This window comes from Polypterus senegalus, chromosome 12, assembly GCF_016835505.1.
Source record: "Polypterus senegalus isolate Bchr_013 chromosome 12, ASM1683550v1, whole genome shotgun sequence".
Taxonomy (NCBI): domain Eukaryota; kingdom Metazoa; phylum Chordata; class Cladistia; order Polypteriformes; family Polypteridae; genus Polypterus; species Polypterus senegalus.
This window is the reverse complement of record NC_053165.1, coordinates 26,240,942-26,261,498: the sequence shown is the minus strand read 5'-3', so window position 1 is coordinate 26,261,498 and position 20,557 is coordinate 26,240,942. Positions and strand designations below refer to the sequence as shown.

The following is a 20,557-nucleotide window of genomic DNA, read 5'->3' as shown; positions in this document are numbered from 1 at the left end:
ACACAAGTCCCAAAAACACACACTTTTAATTCTCTTCTTCAGGTACAGCACAACACAGTGCACAGGTCACCCACAAATATTACTCAGTCCCTTCTTCTTTTCCCTTTCTCTTCCTCTGTCTTTCCTTTCTTCTGCCCCCACTCCTCTCTCACAAGCTCTGTTTTCCACTTCCCAACTCCAGCTCCCAGAATGGAGTGAGGCGGCCTCTTTTATATCATACCTGGAAGTATTCCAGGTGCTCTCCGATTACTTTCCAGCAGTGCTGCATGGACATCCAAACGTACTCCAGGTGCCTTTGGACCTTCTTCTGGCAGCACTTCCAAGTGTGAGTCCAGGACTCCTCAAGTGACCAGGCACCAACAGGGCTGAGCTTCTAAACTCCAAGCCCGTGGTCCCATCATATTCCAGGGGGTTCGTCCTCTCGTGTTCCAGGGGAGGTGTTGTCCCCAATATATCATCTCCCCCAGTCCTTCTGTCTTCGGGATGTCCTGGTCAGGGAGCTTCCCTGGCCATCTGTCACACTGGTTACACTTGGAAGGATGATGGGAGCGAGAGTGAGTGTTCAGGAACCACATGTCATGATGATGAGTGGATTGTAGGAACTAAAAAGAGAGGAATAAACTCACTGCTGGGGTTATGTCACCATGCCACAACTGAGCGGGCGTACTGGTGGTCTTGCTGTCTTGCTAACAGGATTGTCTATGTCGTTCTTTTGTTTAGATCTTCAAGCCTGATATGCTGCCCTGGATGGAAACTACAAGGGGATGAGTGCATTGTGCGTAAGTATGAAAACGGGCCTAAACGTGTGGGCAAGGAAGACTAGGTCTTACCGATCGATCGATCGATTGATTATTTGCCCACCTCTTTACTTTCTCAACAGAATAAAGTTTGATTGACAGATAGCTTCAAGCCAGAAGATGTTAGGCTGTGATTTAAATGATTTAAGCGCTTTATGCTTCTAGTTTTTGGGCTTGAAAGGTGAAATGCTTCAAGAAGGTGTGCCAGATGAGTGGGCACACTTACATGCTGGTAATTCTTTTTAACTGGCTGCGTTGCTCAGAGGAGCAACATATATCCTTAAATAACTGGAGAAGAATCACTCTCTGCTTGAAGGCTGTCACATTATGAGTTCTAGGCAGCAGAGAATTTTAGTTTTAGACAAATGTAACTCTGGGTTATGTATTTTGTTTTATTGTTCACTGGTAAAGGTTATAATTATGTTCTGGAATGTTTTGCGAAAGGCTCATCTGAACGGTTGTATGCAGTACTGAGCTCCATTTCACATTGTTAGTGAGTCGTGATGAGCGAAACAGCCAGCTTTCGATTTGCGTACTGAAGCTAACATTCTCTCCTCAGGAAATTTCACAATGGCAAAACTCATTAAAGATTTGTTAGGGGGTTTAAAAAGTTTTTCAAGGTTGGAAAGCAAATGCTTCTTGTTCACACTTCACGGTTTACCTCTGTGCTCTGCAGCAGCGGTGTAACACATCTGTAAAATCAGTTATGTGTGTTGCTCTTATTCGCACCATCAAACTTCCCAATTTGTGATGCAAATTTTTTTAATGTAAGTTTAGAAAGTACAAAAATGCATTTAGGAATCATTAAAAAAAGACGACATTGTAACTGTAGAAAGCAAGAACAAACCGTGCCCCCAAAGGTACCAGAATCCTCAGAGTGTCCTGTAAAAAGGGCTCCATACAAAAATAAAAACTACCGATACCTGTGCAGACCAGTGAGACTGACACGGCGAGCCCCAGCGGAGTAAGGGAATAAGAGAAGCGGAAAATTAAGGATTAAGATTAATGGCGTGACGCGGACCCCTCACCAGCCGGCTCTGAACCAAATGCACAGCAGCTTGCAGTTCACTATACGGGGTGGTCCAGATCTAATTATGCAGATCCAGATCATCTGGATGACTCTGATTTATGTGGGGACAATTCCAGTTCGGGGCAAAGACAATTCTTCATTTCGTCATTTCGCACACTTCTCGATGGTCCGGGAATTTTCGGGTAATTTTCTATGTAATAAACTTAATAAGTTAAAGCGTAAGGAAAACTGCATAATTAGATCTGGACCACCCTATACTGGAGCCTGATGATCCACTGATCTCGCAGTTCAAAAAAGGTAAGGATGAAGAAAGACGATTACCGAGAGTGTGATGGTGCCCAGAGAGAATAACCTCTGCTGGGTAGAAGTCAAGGTAAAAGAAGAGAGGCCCATAAGAAGAAATACAAGAGGAGAAAAGGGAAATAACAGAATAACAGAAAAAATATTAGAAACATTCACCCAAAAAGCAGAAAGAGCAGTACACTATTTACATGCTGTAAATTTGACACATACCAAAGCATACCATACTAGGTCTTCTCCACAGGAAAACACAGTACACAGGAAGCCACCCTACTCCGTTACCTAACTGAGGATATGCACACTTTCAGTGTTTTTTATTTATTTATTTTTACTAGCAGTCTTTATTTAAATATTTAATTGAGAGACGGACACACGCTGAATTCATACGTGAAAACACGTCCCCTGTCTCTCTTTCAGTGTGAATGGCACACATTTTGACTGTGAGTTTCTGCTGCAAATTCAGTTCTGGGTGAATCATTTCCGCTCATCACTGTTAGGGGCTCACCAGCTAAGCTGCAACTGGACTGCTTCCTCTTCCTCTTTATCTTGTCCCACTTCTCTGTGGGGCTGACGTTTTATAGGTTTTGTGTGATTTTTTTTACAGTCAGATGCCTTTCCTGACGCCATTCCCATTCCATTTGTGGCAGTGTGAATGTTGTGATAGACAGCATTATCGTGGATATATCAAAAGTCTCTGGTGCTGCTCTGTTTAGAGATAAAGGCCATCATAGCAGACTAACTTACTAGGCTGCAATCAATCAGCTAAAAATACAACAGTAGTGCTGAAAGATGGATATTATAATGGCCGACTTGTTGTGAAAGGCGTGTGGTGACCCAACGGACTTGACTCATATCACCACAAAACAAGAAGATATGGCTGCAGCAGACCAATGAACACAAACACCAGATGATTAGAGGACTGGAAACACATTGCTTGACTTGATAAGACCCAGGTCCTGCTGACTTACACTGTTGGTGGCAAAAACTGTATACCTTCACGGACCCATCCTGCAATGTGTGAACAATAAAGACCTGTGGTGCTGCCCAAGTTGTGTGAAGTGTGGCTTTATGGCACCAACTGGGCCACTTGAAATGTAGAGAGCGACGTGTCAATGCTGTAGGGGGTCGGAGCTTATTGCCAGTGAAGTGCATACTTTTCATGCCAGTGGTGTACTCATCTGTGAATGGGTTTTTTTCACCCTGCATCACGGATGGGAAAGTCTTCCTCTTACTCACACCTGCAGATCTTCTGCTCTGGGGCCTCTTAATGACAACTGTGAAATCAGCTACCGAAGCAAACCCAAAACCCATGAGATATGTGACAGCTCCTCTTCTGTACAGGCCAGGTTGAGCAGTTTTCCATCCTAACTCTAGAAGTGGCCCACATTCAATGTCAGTGCTTTCTCACCCTGTTTGCATCCCGCTTGCATTTGCTGTACTTGCTAACTCAATTTGAGACCACCTGAAAGTCATTATGTATTGACTAAGGGTTTTCTTCCAGTGACTGGTGGTCACATGTAGAGACACGGGTGGCAGCCTTCTTAGCTCTCTCCAATACATCTTTATTGTTGCTATCTCCAAGATCATAACTGGCAAAGTGGGCATCATACTAACCAAACATGACAGGAAATTTTATTTTTTAATAGAAATCTTAATTTTAAGTATTAAATGACAGGGAGATGCATGTCGAATTAAAGAATATAAATGCTTCCAGACAGGACTAAACATTTCATTTTACCTCTGCGAAACTCAATTTAGATAGATAGATAGATAGATAGATAGATAGATAGATAGATAGATAGATAGATAGATAGATAGATATGAAAGGCACTATATGATAGATAGATAGATAGATAGATAGATAGATAGATAGATAGATAGATAGATAGATAGATAGATAGATAGATAGATAGATAGATAGATAGATAGATAGATACTTGTTTTACAAAGTGAAACATGGAGTTTTGCTGAAAATTCAATCTTACGCAAATTGTTTGGCTCATCACTGCTTTTACAGACAATGCTCATCTTCTGGTCTGCTCTTATTTCTTCCCTTGCAGTTTGCTGTACTGGTGGGTCAGTATGTTGAAAATGCCCATGATTTTAAGAAAAAAAGCAGTATAGTTGTCTTTATATTTCCAAATGATTATTGGAATAACTATTGGACTTGATCCTGCAATCTTATGTTGACCCGGGAGTACTACATTTGCTCTCTTTCATCATCTCACATGCAGCTACTCTAACACCATTTCTGGTGGTGATACTACAGATCATCTAAAGGCTGTAAATGATAGGGAGGGAATATCACCATTATATATAACCTGGTGACCATTTTATTTTATAATGAATTCTTTCCCACAGAGTATCTAAGATCCTTCTAAATGTTAGCCTTTTGGCCTTTCATCAATCTAGCTCTGGGCAGAAGTGTTTGCGCTGACTCTTTTTGTACAGCTTCATATGTGAGTCAGGAGGCGGCTCTCAACAAGAAGCTAGTCCATCACAGAGCTCACTTCCACTGTCTTGGACTAACTGTCCAAGCACTGAAGAGTTTCAAGGCCCGTAGTCCCAAACACTCCCAACTAGAGGGGGAATCTCACCATCAAACCCCGGCTAGAAATAAAGACAAGCACCAAATCTTTTACAAAAGGATGTCAATCACAATGAAGCACAAATGGCAAAATGGAATTGCCTGTAACAAAAGCAATACAAACTGAATAAAGTCCCAGTACAGAATTCCAAAGGCAAGGTCAGTAAAAGAGCAAAAAGTCAAAAATTCACAATAAACACAAGTGCGCTCACCTCCTCCCTAGCACATTCACAATGATCTACCAGGAACAGTGGATTACCTCCAGAATTATAGCAGTTCCTGCTGATGATTAGCAGGTGGCCCTGCCTCTTGGAGGACCGCCCACAAAACACATGGATGGAACAAAACAAAGGCATCTTATATGTTGTAAAAAGGAAAGGCCAATAGACATAAAAAGATTTGGGGATTGCCACCCCGTATATTGAAGAATGCAGAGCAGAAGAAAACACATCTTTACGGAATGGAGTTCAAAACAACTGCACTAACAGAGTGAGTCTGATCTCTACTGTGTATATATATATATATATATATATATAAATGGCAGGAACAGGAAGGGGTGGGATCAGGGAAGCAGGAATAGGAAGTAGGTGTAGGTAGCTGGGTAGGTGTAGGTGGGTAGATGGGTTCAGTAGGTGGGTTCTGGATACTGGAGGTGACATCATCAGAAGTGACGTCATCAGTGGGTGAGCTGGAGGTCTTCACCTGGGGCCTCGTGTATAAATTGTATGCATGCCCGTTTCCTCACACACTTCAAGATGTATAAAAACTAAACAATGCCCCCTACCATGCATACTGTATGCACATTTTCGCTTGGTTTTGCAAACTGGCGGCACCCAGCATCAAAGCAGTGCTGCTGTTTGTGTCATTTCCCTTCCTTTTTCAAATTTGAATCCATGACGTGGGTTGTATCAAACACACAGAAATTAACTACATCATCGTTTACAAATTTAATTCACTTGATTGTAATGATTCTCTAGCAATATAATGGTGCTCGGAATGGAAAAACTATTCCAACTACCATGGCTGCTTTAGTGTTGTTAGAAGACATCGCAATTGGAAGATCTAAAAGAGAGAGCATATTTACAGATGATGATGACTGGCTTCTAAGTCGATTTTGATTTCCAAGTGCTATTCTGTTGGAGTTGTGTACTGAAGCTGTGTGCAAGCTTTACAAAGGCAGACTTTGAGGAACTGTGCTTTACCTGCTCTTTCGTAAGTTCTGTCCACTCTCAGGTTTTTAGCCACAGGAACTTTTCAATGTGAACTTGCTGACGATCGGGTATTTCACATACAACACTGAGTCATTCCATGCCTGCTGTATAGGATGGGATTATCCGCTTAGCATCCAGATAGATAAGATTTCCTAACACTGTGGTTGAACTGGCAAACTTAAAAGTGCAATTCGCAGCAACGTATGGTTTTCCAAATGTAATCAGAGCAGTCAGCTGCATGCACATTGCTATTTCAGTAGCGCTGGACAAGTTACATCAGCCAGGGATGAATCACCAGAAGAATGAGCTGACATTACATCATATATAGCTGGAGAACCTATGAAAATGGCAGCTCTGCACAATAGCTGGTCCTTTTTCCAATTAGTGTGGCAAAATGCAAGCAGACCTTTTAAGGACATGGGGTCACCTCAAAGTAAAGCACAGAGAATCGATCCGTTGTGGCACTTGGTGCCATCGCTACACTATAAAGGCACCTTCAGGGAATGAATTTGCTTATGTAAATTAAAAGCAATTCCACTCTATTAGTGTGCTGCTGTATTGTGCACAGAAAGCGTGTTGCAGTGTGCATCAGATAGCATTACAACTTCATTTGAATGTAATTAGCAGAATGTAAAAACAGGTAATCAGATGCAGCATTTATTTTTTAAGCAATTCATTTGATTTGTGGTCAGTATTGTATAGTACAGCTTTTACATTCCTTAGTTCATTAGCCACATTTCTTACAGCATCCACTATTGCATTTCATGACTCCAGAACAATGTCCCTCACCACACAGCCAGATGGTTGCTTGGCGCTTTCCGAGGCAAGAGGTGTGTGCAGCAACACCATCAACATGTGGATTCACATCTTCAGCACGGAGGTCAGCTTTTGTAATATTGTCTGAAACAGAATAAACGTTGACTTTGATATCTGACTATTTCTTTTTTATTTCGGGCACTGTGTGACTTTCTGGATTTTAACTTTTGAGTGTCTCAACCACGCTGTATCACTCCATCAATTTTCTTTTGATGTTTATACCACTACTTAAGCCAACAAATAGTACTTTTTTCCTTGCCTCCACTTTGCATTTGCTGAAATTCTTTTTTTCCATGTACTTTTGCCATTGTCTTTTAGCAAAGCACTGAAGAAAAGGGGCTATTTTAATTGATTTGTATATCAAAATATGCAAAATTCTGGGAGGAGTTGGGGTGGGGCTGTAGGCACGTGCAAGTGCATTAAATTTCACGTTCATTTGGACTTGTAAAGGAGAAGTGCGTGGAACTTGGCATATGCACAGATTTATGCATCTGGATTGTTTTGTGCATACTCACATTTCCACTTTTGTTCATACGCCATGTTTTAGTTTTAATTCTATGCATGGCATTATACATGAGGCCCCTGGAGCCTCATGCATAACGCCGTGCATAGATTTTGCACTATAACATGATGTAAGCACAAAAGCTGAAATGTGCTTACACATGGAAAAATCCAGATGCAGGAATCTGTGTGTACTCCAACTTCCGCGTTCTTCATAAATCCCGGTCAGCGTGAAAAGTAATGCTCGTGCACGTGCATGCTGTCCCGCCCAAACTTCTCCCAGAATTACGCCTCTTTGAATTTGCAAATCAATATAAATAGCCCTTAAGCTCAGCGTTCTGTGAAAAGACAATGGGAAAAGCACAGGGGAAAATATAAGAATTTCAGCAAATGTAAAGTGGAGGCAAAGAAAAAATACACTATTTGTCGATTTAAACCGTGGTATAATCAACAAAAGGAAGTTGATCAAGTGACATAATGTGTCGGAGAAACTCGAAAGCTCAAGTTCACAAAGTCGCACAGTGCCAAAATAAAAATGAAGTCACATATCAAAGTCGCCACGAAAAGGGAGTCATAGCCCACCATCTGAGCTTATTAAGGTACAGACAAATAAAATAGGCACACAGTGGGAAAAAAACATGAAATGTCAACTTTAATCTCGAAATTTCCACTTTAATCACGTAGTTTATTTTGTCATTAAAGTAGAACATCGTAAACTTCATCCTAAAATCATTTAATTTACTAGTTTCTCAAATCCCATAGTAACTAAAGTAGCACGTTAAATGCTTTGTTTTGTATTTGGTCTTCAATGTGCTGTATGTGTGTGAATCACTACATGCTTCTGTTCTTTCTCTTTCTCTGACAGGACACAGAATCCATTACAGCTCTCTGAATAATTAAAATACTGAGATGTATACGTGATATCATTTTCATGATGATTGGAATGAAAGCATGTTATTAAGAACACAATGGTGCAGTGATTGTTCATGTCTCAGATGCTTGCTGCGCCATGCGTGACCTTCGATGAAATAATTTATTGTAGCAGTACTGTCTCTTTCAAACATACTAACCTCCAATTCCTACCCAATCACTACACAATCAGCTCTGTAATAGACGTTAAGCCATCTGTAAGCTTACAACGATGATTCTTCAAAACTTTTAAGGAACATTAAAATATCTTCATAGTACGTGTTTAATTATTCTATTCGTCTATCCTTCCAGTGTCACGCCAGCCCAGCAAATATACAGCGTGAGGCAGGAACAATACGTGAACTTGCTAGCGCTGCGGCACCGTGTCCTCACATGTTTAATTATTAACAATACAGATTATTTAAATGAAGTTTTATCTGTATAATATAATCAACATATTTTGTTGCATTTCATCTTACAAATGATACCGTCATCATATGTAAATATGCGCTTTATAAAGTGGTGCAGGTTGTGCAATATTATAACTGTAGTGCAAGTTTACAGTGGGGTGATTGCACTTATAAGTACAAACCGTTCTACAAGGAGCAATTGATTGAGTGCGTTTATAGTTCTTGGGATGAAACTGTTTCTGAACCGCGAGGTCCGTACAGGAAAGGCTCTGAAGCCTTTTGCCATGGCTTTGGCAGCGTGGGCTTGATGCTGTATACCGATAATTCTCTTTTTGATCAGCTGCTGTTATTTCCCAATCAGATACAGTTATATAAATACTCCGAGTGGTGCAGTGAGAGTAATATGGAAAAAGATGATCTGCTGTGGCAACCCTTAAAGGGAGCAGCCGAAAGAAGAAAAAGAAGAAGAAGGTGCAGTGAGAGTAACAACACTAAAGCAGTTATGGTATTTGGATTACTATGGCTATTCCCTGGGCCAATATATTGTTACAGGTAATAAGGAAGTCACTGCGCACTGGAGAGATACCGAAGGACTGGAAAATGGCAAAAATCATCCCATTATATAAAAAGGGTGACAGGGCAGATCCAAGCAACTATAGACCAATAAGCTTAACAAGCATCACAGGAAAATTAATGGAAGGAATTATTAAGGATAAGATTGAGCAACACATGGCAAGGACAGGAGTTATTAGGAACAGTCAGCATGGGTTCAGAAGAGAGAGGTTGTGTTTTACTAACATGCTGGAATTCTATAAGGAGGCAACAAATGGATACGATCAAAGTGGAGCTTATGATATTATTTATCTGGACATTCAGAAAGCATTTGATAAGGTGCCACATGAGAGGTTGGGCATCAAATTAAAAGAAGTGGGAGTTCAGGGTGATGTTTTTAGATGGGTGCAGAATTGGCTCAGACACAGGAAGCAGAGAGTGATGGTGCGAGGAACCTCATCAGAAGGTTGGCCGATGTTAAGAGAGGTATTCCACAGGGATCGGTGCTAGGGCCGCTGGTATTTTTAATATACATAAATGATTTAGATAGGAATATAAGTAACAAGATGTTTAAGTTTGCAGATGATACCAAGATGGGTGGATTAGCAGATAATTTGGAATCCTTTATATCATTACAGAAGGACTTGGATAGCATACAGGCTTGGGCAGATTTGTGGCAGATGAAATTTAATATCAGTAAATGAACTACACATAGGAAGTAAAAATATTAGGTTTGAATACACAATGGGCAGTCTGAAAATCGAGAGTACACCTTAGGAGAAGGATTTAGGAGTCATAGTGGACTCCAAGCTATCAACTTCCCGACAGTGTTCAGAAGCCATTAAGAAGGCTAACAGAATGTCAGATTATATAGCGCCTTGATGTGTGGAGTACAAGTCACAGGAGGTTCTGCTCAAGCTTTATAATGCACTGGTGAGGCCTCATCTAGAGTTCTGTGTGTAGTTTTGGTCTCCAGGCTACAAAAAGGACACAGCAGGACTAGAAAGGGTCCAGAGAAGAGCGACTAGGCTGATTCCAGGGCTACAGGGGTTGAATTATGAGGAAAGATTAAAAGAGCTGAGCCTTTACAGTTTAAACAAAAGAAGATTAAGAGGTGATATGACTGAAGTGTTTAAAATTATGAAGGGAATTAGGAGAGTGGATCGAGACTGTTATTTTAAAATGAGTTCATCAAGAACATGGGGGCACAGTTGGAAACTTGTTAAGGGTAAATTTTGCACAGACATTACGAAGTATTTCTTTACACAAAGAACGATAGACACTTGGAATAAGCTACCAAGTAGTGTGGTAGACAGTAAGACGTTAGGGACTTTCAAAACTTGACTTGATGTTTTCTTGGAGGAAATAAGTAGATAGGACTGGCGAGCTTTGTTGGGCTGAATGGCCTGTTCTCGTCTAGAGTGTTCTAATGTTCTAATGTAATCTACAATCAGATGCATTACACTTATAAACAATATGCGGTTAGTTTCAGTGTATTTATAAAGCCGCGTCAGAAATGTGGATCTAAGAAATAAAGAGTAACCACACAGGAACAGTAGCACTGCTTTGATGCTGGGTGCTGCCAGTCTGCAAAACGGAGCGGAGCTTGCGTGCGACAGGGTATGAGGTACCGTGGAAAAGTGCGTGGCTTTATGCCAAGTGTAGGTTTTATACATCGCGATTTGAACGTGGAAACGTTCTTATGCAACATTTCTGTGCGTACGCACCGTTTATGCATGAGGCCCCTGGTCTGCAGAGGGACAAAAGGAGAGAGAGTCAGATGACAGATGATTGAGAAATAACACTATTTGAGCCCATAAACTGTCTGCCATGTGCACATGTATATATAGATAAAATCAAAAATAAAGAAAGATGCACATGACCAGCATAAAAAGAATCCCAAATGAACGAAGGCGACATCAAACATGAATTTGAACCCCAGCCATAGGGAGAACCCTAGCTGAGACATGACATCCATATTCAATCACACTGAGCCAACTGACTGTTGTTTTTGAGTAATGAAAGGAAAAGCAGAGCATCTACTGTATTTGGTCTAAGTATTTGGACCTGAGTGTTTGAATGTAAAAACCTTGAAGAGAAAATTGCAGTACCGCCTGCAACTAGAACAAGTTGGACCAAGTTGGAGAAGGAGAAGAGCTCCTGAACAAAGAAAGAAAAGCACGCATTGACACCCTATAGGTGACCAGGACAGGAACAAAGCCTCACTTACTCCAAACCTCAAGTACACCTGCTTTGATTTCAAGAACTATTAATTGTAACTTAATACAGTAGTATTATGGTTTGATGCCACACTAACTGGAAAGTAATAAACTTTATGAAGGACAAATCTTTAACTGTTATATGTTTCTCTCCCTAAATCCAGTAGGAAATTTAGACCAGCATCTCCCACACACACAAACTTTGTATGGCGGAGTAAACCAGTGCAGACTAGTTGTAAGCAAATCAACACTAGACTTTTGAAGCTTAATAACCAGCTAAAGAACTTATCCATCTTGACCACATGAATCGAACACTCAGAATTCATAAGTTAGGTGCTTTGTCACACATGTGTGCCTGGGGACCACCTTCCTGGCTCTGAAGAGGTGAGCACTTCCGCCCCGGACCGAGAGGGGTCACTCCTTTTCCAGAAGCACAGGACAATGCACCAACAAAGCCCCGCCCCTTCCGATCCAGATAATAAAATAAAGGCATCTTAATCTGGAAGAAGGTATCTCATTTGGATCCTAGCCTTGGAGGAGGACGGAACTCTGACTAGTTCTGGCTAACCTTCTTTCTTTCATTGCTGGCTCTTTAAGAAGCCCCCTGTGACTGTTTGCTAGTCCAACCTACTAATTTTCCTTGGTCAGCTTACCCACCTGCACTCACATCCTTTTTCTATAGGACAGAAAAAGACCAAACTAAGCTAGTGTAAATGTATGTTTTGCGTTGTTTTCTATTGTCCTTCATCTATATAATTATATTTTGTCAGGCATTTGTGCCAGAGGGTTGCCTTCCAGGCTTACCTATGGCATCACCACCAAGATGAGATGGGGTTGGGAGGCTCTGTCGCTAACAGTCTTGTTTCTTCTGTTGCTCGAGAATAATCACCTCTTGAGGGCAACAAAGACAAGGAAGCTCCATCCCTTCCGGTTTACTTGGCATAAAATGGAGACACTCAAGGAAGGTGGTGTCTTTTTCTGGACCGGACCACGATAGTGAATGAGAGAGAGAGACAGAAAGAGAGAGAGAGAGAGAGAAAAAAGAAAAAGAGAGAGAAGAAAGTACGACTTGGAGATAGTACTGATTCAAAGGAATTATCCCCAACAAAGAAGGGAATTATTCCTAACAAAGAACGTCTACAAGCGCGTGTTTTTGTTACCTTTTTATTTTTCTGCTGGAATTAATCAGGTATTTGCTTGGTTGCCACTCCAAGCATTTGGCTTTTGCCCTGCCTCATCATTCGTCCCACTATAATCTATATACATAAATATACATTGTGACCACTAGAGGTTGCTGTTGCCCCTTTAACCCCAACAGACAGGACACAAAGTAAAAGCACCAAGAAGATATTTAATTATTTTCTTCTCAAAAATAGTGCTCAAAGCACCACAGCCACAATATCACAGACAAGTGAAATATCAAGCACCAAATAAACACAAATCTTTCTTTAACTTCTCCTCAACACCTCCCAGCAAGCTTTGTCCACCTCCACCCGACTCTGACTCACTTGCTTGGTCTTCAGCAGTCCTTTATGTAGTTCTTGACCCGGAAGTGCTTCTGTATTTCTGTCCTCATGACTTGACAGCACTTCTGGACTATAAGGGAAGCACGACTACCTCAGTCCTTCCGTACCACCCACTGGCAGCACCCGCGGCACCCAACACAGGCCGAGGTAGCAAACTCCCAAAGTCCCAAGATGCCCTGTGGGAATCCGGGGCACCGCTATACGCCAGGGGAGCTGCCATCTAGTGTCTTGGGGGAGGCAGTGTCTAAAAGTTCATTCTTGGGGCGTCCCAGCCGGGTTGAGCTGCCCGCCATCCATCACAGCATATATCCATCTTCAATTTTCCTTATGCTATGAATAAATTGTATTATTTGGTTCACTGTAGCAAGCATGTTCATGTTATTCATTGAAAAATGCTCTATTACGTCAACCGAACCACAACAGAGAAAACGAAAGTGATCTAAAGTAAAGTTTTCATAAATTGTACAGATCTCTTCATATTCCTGGCATCCCCTGCTGGTGTCGTGATCAGAGCTGAAATTTAGGGTCTTATGGTATTTTCAAGGGGTGTCGTCTCCAGGGTCATGACCTTGAGTTCTTCAGCCCATCGGGATAAAAGGTCAGCATCTGTCCCAAAATTGATCGGATCTGTGGAGAAATCCTTTAAAACTTTAAAAGAAACCCTCTCTTTGTTATTGATATTTGTGATTTTTGCCTCTCATCTGGGTTTGCGTTCACTTTGTTCATTTCGTGTCTATTTTGTTTTGTCTTTTGCATGCATTTCAAAAAATCTACTGTCTGTTTCCTGCTGAGCCAGAAGAGCTGGAAGGTAAAACAGAGACCCCTCCCTCACACCTGCACTGAGGGGTGTTCGGAAAACAATCCCCCCGGTGTTGACTTCAGTTTTCGTTTAATGGCTCCTCTCGCAGTGCTGTTAGCTATCTTTGTTCTCTTACTGGACTTACAGTACACGTGTGATAACTTTGTTCTTTTACTGGAGCCACCTTGTGTGTCATGATGTTCTCTGAACCACTTATGTGTGTTTCATATCTGCAGCAGTTGTTGAGATCAATAAACGATAAAGAACTCTTATTTTCACAGCCGTCTGCGAGGGGAATTTTACCTGTACGGACAACGAAGTGTGTGTGAGGCCCAACGAATGTCGCTGTCGCCATGGGTACTTTGGTGCCAACTGTGAAACCAGTAAGTGCAGAAAGATTTTCTTTTATGTTTTTGATGTGGATGATTGTAAATAAATGTTGTGATCTGAACTTTCATTCATTCATTTATTTATTTTCACCATTTATCTAAAGCTCACAGTCTTGGCAGTGAGCTCCAAATGTCCTTTTGCTCAGCCACACTTGCCAAGTCATACTGTGGGATCCCAAAGTGTTCCCAGGACATCATCCACCAAGTAAGCCCTGTGTCTTCCCTGGGGTCTTCTTCCAACTGGTTCTGCCCATAAAAACTCCACAGGGAAGCGACCATATCAGATGCCTGAACCACCTCAATTGGCTAATTAGAACCAAATGTGGTTCTCTAGAGTGATGCCATAGGGGAACCATTATGTTCCATAAAGTTCCAACCACATGTAGGTTCCAGAATGAACCTTTTATTTATTTAGACCTGTAACAGGTTCCATAAATATTCATGATTAGATGACAACAGATTTGTGAAATGCCAGTAGACCCCTGATTTTAAAAGGACTCTTGCCTCATGCAATAGCACAAGTTAAGTTCAGGTTGTCTTGACCATTCAGTAGCCTACCAGACATGAAGGATTTCTGTTTTATCCACACATTAGGAACATTTTCAAAGCACAAAGGACTGAACACTTCTCAGAATGAGACGGTTCTTGGTCAAGTAACAGTCCCTTGAGGATACACACAAGTGGAAACTTGGAAAGACAAAGTTAGACACAGTCACAATCCTGAAGACCCTGGCCAACTGGCTTCCCATTTGAATAATCTGACACTGCTGCATCTTTGACTTAAATGCTAGACCAACGGTCCAAGATTTATCACGGACCTGGCCAGCTTCTATAGCATATGAGTCTTTTATGTGTTTTATTACTACGACATTCGGGTTTTCTTTCTAACAAGCCAATAAACCAAATAATGACTCTAAATTTCCTTGAAGTGACTGTATGTTATTCTGTCTTTTCGTGAATGTCTTTATTTCTCCAATACCTAAACACGTGTCTGGATAGGCTCAAGGTGCCCGGATTATGTGCATGTACAGAATGAATGACTGAAAAAACATTTCAGATAAACAGATTTTATAAATTGTCTGAAACACATCTAGTTCTGAAGATTCATGCCAGTTTACCAAGCTATGTGTAAGTCAGTCCTTATTTAGAACTTTTATTCTCTACCCCACTCTTGACTTTCTATTTCTTGTCTGCAGAGTGCCCAGGTCAATTCTGGGGTCCTGACTGTAAGGAGATGTGCACTTGCCATCCCAATGGACGCTGTGAAGATGTGACAGGGAAATGCACATGCAACGCTAACCGCTGGGGCGCCAACTGTGAGCATGCCTGCCACTGCCAGCGTGGGAAATGCGACCAGGAGACGGGAAAATGCACGTGTGATACGGGCTGGTGGGGGCCGCAGTGCTCCAATGCCTGTTACTGCAGCAGCAATTCTGTGTGTGAGCAGAGCTCGGGCCGCTGCATCTGCCAGCAGGGCTGGTGGGGCCGCCGCTGCAGCAACCAATGTGCCTGCCACAACAGTCCCTGTGAACAGTTTAGCGGGCGCTGCCAGTGCCAAAAGAACCTGTGGGGGCCACGCTGTGAACGGTACTGCCAGTGCAACCATGGTACCTGCAACCCGACTGATGGCTCCTGCACCTGCGAGCCAGGATACCGGGGCAAGTTCTGCCGGGAGCCCTGTCCAGCTGGCTTCTACGGGCTAGGCTGCAGACGCAAGTAGGTGGATGAATCTTTAATAACAAAATCGTCACAAGGCCATGAAGTTGTCATGTAATAGTCACTTTCTTGATGCTGTGGCTTCATGAAGTCAGTCTGGTTGCTGTTGCTGAAAAGCCTTTGCAGATATATGGAAATAAGATGTGGTAGATGATATTTCACTAAAGTGCTTTGCCAGGGCATAGAGACATACAGAAACCAAAGCAAGCAAAGATCATCAGACTCATTGAGTGCTCAACTTCTGTTCTCGCTATGTTCACGTGTAATCAGTTAACGATTTGCAGAACATCCTTGGGGTTCATTTTTACCCCATCAACCTTTAATGACAGTAACTTGATTCTGCTTTTCCTATTTCAGCCAAGTAGGTTTTTTTTTTCTTGTAGGACCTCCTCCATGTTGATCATTTAGAACCAAATGTGGTTCTTCAGAATAATGCCATAGGGGGACCATTATTTCTCATAAAGGTCCATCCACATGTAGTTTCTACAATGACCCTTTTCTTTATTTACTTAGATCTGTAACAGGTTCCATGAATAGATGATAACAGATTTATGAAATACTAATGTTCTCCTGTCTCATACAATAGCACAGGCCAAGTTCAGGTTTTCTTGACCTGTCAGTATGCTGCTAGACATTAAAGATGTCTGTTTTGTACACATTTTGCAGAACATCCATAGGCTTCATAGTTCCTCCATCAGCCTTTAATGACTTTAATTTGGTTCTGGTTTTCCTGTTTCTGCCTTTTGTCTCTGTGTTCATCAACCCTATTAAGATGGTGAATGAGGAATGATGGGCTGTTTCCATTTGTCCTCACTCATAAGCTCCTTGGTTTTTAATTTGGTAAAAAATGCCCAATCCTTTCAAAAAGTACTCAGACCCCATCACTATTTTGACAATTTGTAATTTTGTGGCCTTATTTTAAAATTATTTCAATTAATTTTTTCTCTCATCAAATGACACTCAATGCCCCTAATGATAAAGCAAAAAACATGATTTTAATATTAAAATAATATATATATATATACAGTGATCCCTCTCTATATCGCGCTTCGACTTTCGCAGCTTCACTCCATCGCGGATTTTAAATGTAAGCATATCTAAATATATATCACGGATTTTTCGCTGGTTCGCGGATTTCTGCGGACAATGGGTCTTTTAATTTATGGTACATGCTCCCTCAGTTGGTTTGCCCAGTTGATTTCATACAAGGGACGCTATTGGCGGATGGCTGAGAAGCTACCCAATCAGAGCACGTGTTACATATTAAATAAAACTCCTCAATGATATAAGATATGCTTCCCGCGTGGTGCTTCGCACACTTAAAAGCTCTAACAGCCAGTATTGATTTTTGATTGTTGGCTTTTCTCTGCCTCTCTCACTCTCTCTGACATTCTCTGCGCCTGACGGAGGGGGTGTGAGCAGAGGGGCTGTTTGCTTAGAAGATACGGACGCTCCTGTAAAAAATGTTGAAAGACTACCTTCACATTGATCCCTTCATTGCGCTGCTTTATCGCGGTGCTTCCCATACTTATAAACAAATAAATAAATAAAACTCCTCAATAATATAAGATATGCTTCCTGCGTGGTGCTTCGCACACTTAAAAGCCCAACAGCCCTATTGATTTTTGATTGTTTGCTTTTCTCTCTCTCTCTGCTCCTGACAGCGCTCATTTGAAGAGAAGATATGTTTGCATTCTTTAAATTGTGAGAAAGAACTGTCATCTCTGTCTTGTCATGGAGCACAGTTTAAACTTTTGACTAAAGGGTGTTATTTCATGTCTAGAGGGCTCTAATAATGTTAACAAACGTATTTAGAAGGTCGTAAACAGGTTTTCAATGCTCTAACTGAAAAAATATTAGATTTAAAAAATAAAGAATCCTACTTCTTGGAAATTCATATATCTGTCTGGAGCGGATTAACTGCGATAAACAAAGGTTTACTGTATAACTGTGCGGAGAATATTTATAAACAGTGTGGAGAGTTTCTAAGGGCTTAAAATATATAAAAATAACCATACAAACATATGGTTTCTACTTTGCGGATTTTCACCTATCGCGGGGGGTTCTGGAATGCAACCCCCGTGATCGAGGAGGGATTACTGTATATATATATTGTGCACAGCGTCAGTCCAATACTTGGAACACTCACGTACCTACAACTAACCTAATATTTGTGAGGAAACCAGAGGAGCTTGGGAAAACACCTCAAGGAGAAGGTGCAGACTCTACATGGTCATGGGGTCAGTATTTGAATGGAGGATTGTGGGCCTATGATGTGAAACTGCTAAACATGGAACAAATGTGCTACTCTGAAATACGGACAACGTCCAATTCTTAAAATTGATGAATCAGGCTTAGAGCCTAACCTGTTAGCATCTTTCACAAGTGATAGGGAGCTGGTCTTGGACGAGACCCACTGATGGGCACACTCAGAAGGATCCCTTTATTATCACTAATTGAAATAACACACACATATCTAAGAGAAAAAACAGAGTATTGGGAGAAAAATCCACAGAGACACAGGGAGAAAATGCACATTCCACACAGGCAGAATTAGAATCCAAGATGGTGAACCCATAAAAAAGGCAAAGCTAGCTTGTTGTAGTGTGGTCCTGCCCTTAACTATACATCAAAACTGAGAAAATATCTTTGATTGTTGTAATGTAATACTGTATAAGTATCATAGATATAAATATTTATGTATATTTTGGTATATGGGGTTTCTATAAAAATGGTCATCAGATTTGAGCTTTCATGTCTTAAGAGTCTTCTTCTCCTCATTGTCTTGTAACACCTGCAGATGTGGACACTGTAAGGAGCTACAGCCTTGCACCATTTCAGAGGGGCGCTGTCTGACATGCGAAGCTGGCTGGAACGGCACCAAGTGTGATCAGATCTGCTCCCCGGGTTTTTTTGGTGATGACTGCAAGGGAGTTTGTCCTCCATGTCGAGACGGCCACACCTGTAATCATGTGGATGGCAAATGTTCACACTGTAATCCTGGCTGGCTTGGAGATCGGTGAGTACACTTCGATAAACCCTTCAGTTTAAGAATATGCAATGTGTGCTGTGTTGGTCCGGTGACATCACTCCAAGAGAGGCCCACCAATGTAACAAGCTATCTAGTTATAGGACTCACTCCGGACCCCCTGGAAGTACTGGTGGAGAAGAGAATGAAAACAAAACCGAGTGCCATTATGACCAATGCTGCACATCCTCTCTCTGACACACTGCTGACACTGAGGACTTTCAGCCAACAAATTATTAAGCTGAAGTGTGTCAAGAAATACCACGGGAGCTCCTTTATACCAACAATGATACGTCTTCACAATGCCTCACTGGGACTGAGACTGGCATGTCAGAGGTTTTAATTTCTTTCCGGGGTGTGTGTGTATATATATATATATATATATATATATATATATATATATATATATATATATATATATATATATATATATACAGTGCATACTATGAGGGACAGCTGGGGCCTTTACCCGGATGGGACACCTCTGTATTGGAAGGACATGGGAAGAGAGCGTGCATAGTGCTTTATCTCCCTTGGAGTGCTAGATGGCAGCCCCCCTGCCATCGGTATCCCACAGGGCATCATGGGATTTGGAGTTCTCTGACTCAGCCCTTTTGGGTGTCATGGGTACCGCCAGGGAGTGCTGTGGGAACTGGGGAACCTGGAACTGTTCCCTGGCAACATCTTCTGGACACTGGAAGTACTTTAGGGGATTTACTTAGAAGGAGCTGCCTGCCACTATTTAGTGAGCCAGAGTCAGGAGGAAGAGGGATGAAGCTTGTTGGCAGAGGAGTGGAGGCAGAAAGAGAGAAGAGAAGACAGTGAAAAGAAGTGCTTTGTGCTGTAAATATTGTGCTTTGTGCCATGTACTGTACTGTTTGGGTGGAAACATTTGGGAAGAGTTTCCCACAGCTAAATAGAAGCCTGTGTTGTGCTGGAACTTGTGCCTGGTGTCTGCCTGAGTTTGATTTGGGGAGCTGGTGCTCCCCCCAATGGTCACAATATATATATATATTGATTCATCTATCTGTTATTAAATTCAATATGTTCTGTAAAAAGCCAAATTTCCCCATAGGGACAAATAATAAGGGTCTGTTCTATTCTATTCTATTCTCCAGGCTAAGCCTGGCTCCTGGCTTGTTTTGTATTAATTTTACAGAGGCTGATGAAGCCCCCTGTAAAAATTCACGGTTGGCCTAGCTCTGTACAGTTAGGTCCATAAATATTTGGACAGACAACGTTTTTCTAATTTTGGTTCTGTACATTACCACAATGAATTTTAAATGAAACAACTCCGATGCAGTTGAAGTGCAGACTTTCAGCTTTAATTCAGTGGGTTGAACAAAACGATTACATAAAAATTGTGAGGCAACTAAAGTATTTTTTTAACACAATCCCATTCATTTCAGCGGTCAAAAGTAATTGAACAAATTAAATAACTGGAAATAAAATGTACATTTCTAATACTTGGTTGAAAACCCTTTGCTGGCAATGACAGCCTGAAGTCTTGAACTCCTGGACATCACCAGATGCTGGGTTTCCTCCTTTTTAATGCTCTGCCAGGACTTTACTGCAGCGGCTTTCAGTTGCTGTTTGTTTGTGGGCCTTTCTGTCTGAAGTTTAGTCTTCAACAAGTGAAATGCCTGCTCAATTGGGTTAAGATCAGGTGACTGACTTGGCCATTCAAGAATTTTCCACTTCTTTGCTTTAATAAACTCCTGGGTTGCTTTGGCTGTATGTTTTGGGTCATTGTCCATCTGTATCATG

General features: G+C 41.5%; 1 protein-coding gene across 1 annotated transcript in view; it reads left to right on the top strand.

Moving 5' to 3' along the window:
- scarf2 (scavenger receptor class F, member 2) overlaps positions 1-20,557 on the top strand; it is an 86,219-nt gene that overhangs the window by 35,956 nt on the left and 29,706 nt on the right. The window contains exons 2-5 of the mRNA XM_039770659.1: positions 721-779; positions 13,939-14,040; positions 15,243-15,762; positions 18,563-18,781. Of these exons, the coding sequence (XP_039626593.1) occupies positions 721-779; positions 13,939-14,040; positions 15,243-15,762; positions 18,563-18,781 (900 nt within the window). The remainder of the gene's footprint in view (positions 1-720; positions 780-13,938; positions 14,041-15,242; positions 15,763-18,562; positions 18,782-20,557) is intronic.